Genomic DNA, 8,028 nt, shown 5'->3' with positions numbered 1-8,028 from the left:
TTGTTTCACCGTACGCCACATCCCACTTTCTCTTCTCAGTTCTCTTCTCACTATCCATTTTTGACCGCCATTGTTCTCAGTTCTCACATTGATTGAAAAGACCCCATTTTCCTCTGTGCTCCACTCTCCACCCTCCACCATTGACACGCAGAGCAACACGACGATCTCACCGACAACCTTTTTGTCTTCGTTAACACACACATCTGTCACCTGGCGTGTCCTTTTCTCACTGCGCAATAAATAAATACTACTATTAAATAACAAATAAATGTACATATTATTACATATATAGCTGCTTAGCTTAGCTTAGCTCTATATTCTTCACTCTACTTCTTCTCCCATTTGATTCCCTTCCCTCTCTCCAAGTTTTATGATCTCTGTCATTTCCTAAACTACTTTTATTTTCCATTTATATATCTTCACAAAGCAACATCATTTGCACTTGCATTTCACACGCATGTGAGACATGACCCAAGTAACACATAAAGCAAAGTAAGCTTGCTTTGCATTGTGTTAACAAACAGGGCAACCCCATTATTTGTTGCCACTTTGGTTCAGAAAAAGTGTCTTCCTTTTCTTGTGGGTTTGCTCCATTGTCTCTGTTCTGGGAAACAGAAACAAAAAGAAAATAACAAAAAAATGAGACCGGCACAGATTGTGTTGGTTCTGTTTTGGTTGCTCTGCATTCACACTCCCAAGTTGTTCTGCGCCAATGTAGAGTATGATCACAGAGCATTGGTCATCGACGGCAAGCGCAGGGTCTTGATCTCTGGCTCCATTCATTACCCTCGTAGTACTCCAGAGGTCTCTCTCTCTCTTTCTCTCTTCGTGTGTTTCTGTGTTTCTTTTCTTTGAACTTAAAGAGGGTAATGTCGCAGATGTGGCCAGACCTTATTCAGAAATCCAAAGATGGAGGGTTGGATGTGATTGAGACTTATGTTTTCTGGAACTTACACGAACCAGTTCGAGGCCAGGTTCTTTTTCTTCTCTTCCCATTCATTTTCTTTCTTCTTCTTCTTCTTCTTTTTTTTGTATATTCCTATGGCTTATTGTTTCAGCATTGCATTTGTTGAAAGCATGAAAAGTTGAACATTTTTTTTTTGTGTGTGTGTGTGATTTTGAATGAAAAGACTAACGAAGTCGAAAAGAAATTTGGCAGTATGATTTTGATGGGAGGAAGGACTTGGTGAAATTTGTGAAGACAGTGGCTGCAGCTGGTCTCTATGTCCATCTCCGCATTGGTCCGTACGTGTGTGCTGAATGGAACTATGGGTAAAGTTTGGTCCTTTTTGTGTTTTATTTTCTAGGGGTGTTCATGTCTAATTGAGGGGTTTCATTTCTCAACAGTGGTTTCCCTGTTTGGCTGCACTTCATTCCGGGAATCAAGTTCCGAACTGACAATGAACCTTTCAAGGTAACCATCTCCTTCTACTTTGTGATATTTTCCTTGGATCCAAGTTCACTCACCAAAACCTTTTTCTTCAGGCAGAAATGAAGAGATTCACTGCCAAAATTGTGGATATGATCAAGCAAGAGAAGCTATATGCCTCCCAAGGAGGACCTGTTATTTTATCTCAGGTTTTTATGTTTTCTGATTTAATAAATTCATGTTTTTTGGTTATATACATGGTCAATTTTGCGTGCGTGTGTGTTTTCTTTTAATGATATTAGTAACAACCAGATGTTGAAGTATTGTTATCTTATAAATCATAATATTTTTCTGGATTTTTTATTTTTGGGCGAAAGGTTATGTTTGATCAATATGAGAATAATTGTACTTACTAATGTCAGATTGAAAATGAGTATGGAAACATTGATACGGCCTACGGTGCTGCGGGTAAATCCTACATTAAGTGGGCAGCAACTATGGCTACATCTCTTGATACAGGGGTTCCATGGGTCATGTGTCTGCAAGCAGATGCTCCTGATCCAATTGTAAGTTTTCTCTTTTATTTGTCAACATCAAGTGTTGCTGGTTGATGTTTTCCTAGATTGTTTGTCATCCTGAAAAGAGCAATCACAGTATGATGTATACATTCATTTTACTTTATTAATACTGTAACCACCCGCAGATTAATACATGGAATGGATTTTACGGCGATGAATTTACACCAAACTCTAACACAAAACCAAAAATGTGGACTGAGAATTGGAGTGGATGGTTAGGGTCTTTTTCTATTTAAATCAATTGGCTATTCAATGAAATGTATCCCTTGAAATGTCATCTGATCAGTTTTGTATCTTATTACTTCCACTCTTTTTTTTTTTTTTATCTTTTGAATTATTTGAAATAAGGTTTTAGTTGTTATTGTTGTTTTGAATTCTTTGGAATGGTAGGTTTCTTGTGTTCGGTGGTGCTGTTCCTTACCGACCTGTGGAAGATCTTGCATTTGCCGTGGCACGCTTTTTCCAGCGAGGAGGAACATTTCAAAATTATTATATGGTAATGCAATCTTAAATGTGGTGGTTTCAGTTCATTTTATATGATACTTCAAAAACGAGTTTGGCCCTAAGAGGAAATCTGTAACATTTTTTATTGCTTGCACTGAAACAGTACCATGGAGGAACCAACTTTGACCGAGCTTCTGGTGGACCTTTCATTGCTACAAGTTATGATTATGATGCACCAATTGACGAGTATGGTATGCATTCGTTCTACCTTCTTATTGCATATCTATTGTTGACATCGTAGACATCACAAATGCACCACCAATTGTCAGTTGAGTTCAGCTTATCTTCCATATGCATTGAAGATAAATAAACAGTATTGCATGTACAGTTTATTTGTTATTTATAGAAGGCAAATTACACTGGGTAATATTGTGACGGTTTTTATAAAAAAATTTACTGTGTGCTTCAGGAATTATTAGACAGCCTAAGTGGGGCCACCTTAAAGAAGTGCACAAGGCCATAAAGCTTTGTGAAGAAGCATTGATAGCTACTGATCCAACAATTACATCCCTTGGTCCAAACCTAGAGGTATAAATGGTTTATTTTGAAACTTTTGGTCCATTAAAACATATTACTCCATGTCTTGGGATGGAATTTCTGGGTAAACATATTATGAACCATTGAACCTGAAGTTCTCCTAGTTTTTCAAATTTGGAAGTTTCTTTCCCTGGAAATGACCTGCATGGAGTGGAATTTTGACACAATCACCAATTGTATACAGGCTCATCGTGATAGGTTTCTCTGGTTACCTCCTCCTTTGCAATTTCCTGAGTGTTGCTTTTTATTGTTCGTGGCAAAATGTTGCTGTATGCTGATGCCTATTTCTCTTCCATGCTACCACATTTGATATGTTTTATGAAAAATTAGTCTCTCCATAATGTATTTTATAATATCTAAACCCCAGGCTGCAGTTTACAAGACAGGATCTGTATGTGCGGCCTTCCTTGCTAACGTAGGCACCAAATCTGATGTAACAGTAAACTTCAGTGGCAATTCATATCACTTGCCTGCATGGTCTGTGAGCATCTTACCAGACTGCAAGAGTGTAGTGCTTAATACTGCAAAGGTTTGCCTCACCAACTTCATTTTCGTGTCTATGTGGCTTCACAAATGGATTTTGTAACAAAAAATGTGATATTGGTTGATTTTCCCAATCAAAATAGATAGTTTTATTGGCAGGAATTACTTTGAATGTGTAATTAATAGTCATTTTGTGATTAGTGTATCGAAAGTCAAAAACATTTCTGTTATTTGCTAGTCCAAGAAGTAAGTAGCATGTAGTAAAAATAACATTTTGTTTGACAGATTAATTCTGCATCTGCAATTTCAAGCTTTACAACTGAATCTTCAAAAGAAGATATTGGTTCTTCAGAAGCTTCTAGTACAGGATGGAGTTGGATTAGTGAACCAGTGGGTATTTCGAAGACCGATTCATTCTCACAAACTGGATTATTGGAGCAAATAAATACAACAGCTGATAAAAGTGATTACTTGTGGTACTCATTAAGGTAGATATAGGCCTCTCCAAGGTTGAAAGACATTCCCTCTGACTTATAATTTTCTGCTCCTTGATTGCACTGCTCTCGTGTTTTTTTAAAGCATTGATTATAAGGGTGATGCTAGTTCTCAAACTGTCCTTCACATTGAATCACTTGGTCATGCCCTTCATGCCTTTATTAATGGGAAGCTTGCAGGTAAATACAAACTAAGCATTGTCAATTGATTATATGTCTGGATCACTCTGCCTCTACAAATGTTCTTCCTAAATATTCATATGTTTTTATGTTTTATATAATTGAATGTCCCTATGTATTCTATTCTTTAGTTAGGTGAGATTCCTCTTTAATTGCTGGTTATGTACACCTTGGTATCATTTTAAGGCCCGCAGTTCAAAATGGGTTCTTCCCCTCCTATTTTCTTGGCACACCTCTCAAAGTGCTGGTAACGAAGTTAGACTTAGAGAGGTGTAAAGCAACCTAAGTCTACTCTTGCCTTTCATTGTAGGGAGGCAATCAGAAGTGTTTGGCTGGCTATAGATCAGAAAGACATAACTAAAGTTGTTAGATAAAATTTCACCCAATTTTATGACCTCAAACTATCTAACCCAAATCAAAATCAAATCACTGAAATTACATGGAACATTAAGTACTACTCTGTTCTACTCGAAACGGTTGAAAATATGTTATTAAGTCTAGATTTAATAAATGTGAAGAGGATACACCAAGTTTTAACATGATTGTAATTTTGAATTTTTTTTCTTGTCATGCAAAATTTGAATCACTTTAAAGATGTAGGGAAAATAAAATCAAAGGTTGATTTGAACTTAAGTAAGAACACAAGAGCTGTTGCTCACAGTTGCTCCCTCCTAAAATGTTAAAAGAGTATATTCATTCAATTTAGTTGCTCTCAGTTGTTCTAGAATTAACTAATATTAATTATGTGCGATATTATTGAAATCTTTTCAGGGAGTCAACCAGGCAACAGTGGCAAATATAAGTTCACTGTGGACATCCCTGTCACACTAGTCGCTGGAAAGAACACAATTGATCTCTTGAGTTTAACTGTGGGACTTCAGGTTCAGATTTTCTGACCATGATGTATAAGCATTTACAAGAGGGGAAATTATGGTTTATAGTGTGCAATTATGCATTGGCTTGTTAGTTTCCTGTCCACATGATTTAGCTTGCTCGTCTAGTGATTTATCTCATTGGTCATTACAACATCAACTAATTAAACCTTATATGCATCAGAACTATGGAGCCTTTTTTGACACATGGGGAGTGGGGATCACTGGTCCAGTGATATTGAAAGGTTTGGCAAATGGCAACACGCTTGATCTCTCCTCCCAGAAGTGGACCTATCAGGTTAAAGACCATACTTTCTCCTTTCTATAACGTAATCGAGTAAACATCGATGAGATTCATGTGATACTTAAATCTATCCATGAAGCTTACTTGTATGTAACATTGATTTTCTCTTTCTCAACCTATGAATTTCATAGATTAACAAGTTTATATGCTATAAGAAATCAAATTCTATTATTTATTTCAAGAGCCTGAAGAAGTAGAACTCAAGTCAATTGGATTGCATATTTCCTTCTTGGTTGAAGTCATAGAATGCAGTCTTAATTTTCTTGATACAGGTTGGCCTCCAAGGGGAAGATTTGGGTCTGTCTAGTGGGAGTTCGGGACAGTGGAATTTGCAATCTACCTTCCCTAAGAACCAACCATTGACTTGGTACAAGGTAATCAGATTTCCATTTTCTTGTTTCACTGGTTATAAGTAAGGGAATTTGGAATTATACTTATCCCATACTTACAGACAATTAAATGATTCCCATCCTGATGGCCACTTCTTATAAACTCTCGTTTCATCTTTATAGTTTTTACAGAAGTGTCTACAACTGTTATCTTCAACTTGCAATAGCATACATCAATTAAATTAAGGGAATGCTAATATAAGAAAAAAATATTTCTGCTACTAACTAATGTAGTACATGTTGGATTAGACAACTTTTTCTGCTCCATCCGGCAGTGATCCAGTTGCAATTGACTTCACGGGGATGGGAAAAGGCGAGGCTTGGGTTAATGGGCAACGCATCGGGCGATACTGGCCTACATATGTCGCTTCAGATGCTAGTTGCACGGACTCATGCAATTATAGAGGACCTTACAGTGCATCCAAATGTCGCAAGAATTGTGAAAAGCCATCACAGACACTGTAAGTGTTGGATATCATAAAAGAGGAGTTGAAAAATGAAGATAATCTTGAGTTTATGATGTCACTAAGACACTAATCCTGCAGATACCATGTACCGCGATCGTGGCTGAAACCAAGTGGCAACATTCTTGTATTGTTTGAGGAAAGGGGAGGTGATCCAACACAAATATCTTTTGTCACAAAACAGACAGAAAGTTTGTGTGCGCATGTATCCGATTCTCACCCACCACCTGTAGACTTGTGGAACTCAGAAACAGAATCAGGAAGAAAAGTAGGTCCTGTACTATCACTCACCTGCCCTCATGATAACCAAGTCATCTCTTCCATTAAATTTGCAAGCTATGGAACACCCCTTGGAACCTGTGGTAACTTCTACCATGGACGATGCAGCAGCAACAAGGCTCTATCTATTGTGCAGAAGGTATTATCTAATATTTTTAGCTCTCTCTTTCCCTTGTTACATTGATATGTTTCTCTATGGTTTAAACTGACTCAAATGATCTTAAAACAGGCCTGCATTGGATCAAGCAGTTGTAGTGTTGGAGTATCAAGTGACACATTCGGAGACCCTTGTAGAGGAATGGCAAAGAGTTTAGCAGTTGAAGCTACTTGTGCATAGACATACATGTTGCTTCAATAACACTCCCCAATTTTCTGAAGATGATTCCTGCTAATAAGCAAAACTAGATTTGCAATTCTAGGAACATCCAAGAAAAAATAGTCAACTAAAACAGTCTAGTTTCACATGCAATGAAAGAGAAAAGTGTTAGGATTCTTCTTCAATAAATCCTCTAACACAACTCAGAGATGAGTTCTGTATGGACTCAAGAAAGGAATCAGTTTATTAATTATGAACGATTAACAGAACCATGCACAGAGTAGCACTCTTCTCTCACAAGGTCTAACAATACAATTCTCAAAAATCCCCCCTTCCTCTCCAAGAGAAGTGGCTATTTATCCCCCCTTTTTCTAACAAACTCCCCTAACAGAATAACTGTTCCACAGCTAACTATCCTAACTGTATTTCTGTTACAACTCATTGCCCTTTGTTTCTTCTCTTATACACTAACAAAGGCCTCGGTCCAGTGTAATATTGACCCTGAGACTCCTTCCTAACGAAAAGTCTCTTAGCTGATGCAAGATAGTACGTGATAAATGGTATTTTTACTTTTGCTTTGGCCGAAAAGGATGGTTGGTTTCCCAACTTGCAAGACAAGTTGTTCTCATTAGTTGGTGTGAGGAAGCTAGACAGTGAGGTCCTGTAAAGATAAATTTCAACATATAAGCATTTACATGATAAGATAATAAGAAAAAAAAAAAGATAAACTTCTCCAAACACGGCTTAAAATGTTGGAGCTTAGGAGTGTTGACTTTCACTCAAGAGAGAAGTTGGATTGGCATAATTGTATGGCAAAATTTTACTAATTGGAAGAGGATGTATGGAACATTTAAAATTCATTAAGTTTTGATCAGTAGAAAATAGAAATCAAGCCAATGCTTCTCCAAGTGCTTTTTCGTAAATTAAACAGGGGTAGTGGTTTCAATCTTAATGTGTCGTAAAGTCATCAACAAACTGTGAGCATTTTCAAACAACTTGAGCCTTCCATTATTAAGGAATAAATGCAAAACTTTAGTGCATGTGACCAGTACAAGAGTTAAGAAAATGATTGCGATGTGAAACATTATGGTAGGCCATGTATTTGCCTTGGATACATACACATTACACAGCATATGAACAATTCGTTTATGAAGAATATGTCTTCTTTTGTCATGACTCATGACAGATATCAGTATTACGCAACCCTTCGTTAGTAGCAAGTTGAACTTGAAAAAACATACTAAGAAAGAAGAAAACCC

At 37.1% G+C, this 8,028-nt stretch overlaps 1 protein-coding gene across 1 annotated transcript; it reads left to right on the top strand.

Moving 5' to 3' along the window:
- The first annotated feature begins 286 nt into the window (after positions 1–286).
- LOC114380368 (beta-galactosidase 8-like) lies at positions 287–7,349 on the top strand. The gene is made up of 19 exons (XM_028339379.1): positions 287–804; positions 879–974; positions 1,160–1,272; positions 1,348–1,414; positions 1,486–1,578; positions 1,792–1,935; positions 2,073–2,161; positions 2,338–2,443; positions 2,555–2,642; positions 2,861–2,979; positions 3,356–3,517; positions 3,757–3,959; positions 4,051–4,145; positions 4,917–5,026; positions 5,202–5,315; positions 5,594–5,695; positions 5,960–6,171; positions 6,256–6,592; positions 6,683–7,349. Exons 1-19 carry the CDS (start codon positions 640–642, stop codon positions 6,788–6,790), a joined length of 2,523 nt encoding a protein of 840 aa, XP_028195180.1. The 5' UTR covers positions 287–639; the 3' UTR covers positions 6,791–7,349.
- Positions 7,350–8,028: the final 679 nt, after the last annotated feature.

This window comes from Glycine soja, chromosome 12 (genome assembly GCF_004193775.1).
Source record: "Glycine soja cultivar W05 chromosome 12, ASM419377v2, whole genome shotgun sequence".
NCBI lineage: Eukaryota > Viridiplantae > Streptophyta > Magnoliopsida > Fabales > Fabaceae > Glycine > Glycine soja.
Note: the sequence above shows the minus strand (reverse complement) of the source record. Positions and strands in the feature narration are given on the sequence as shown.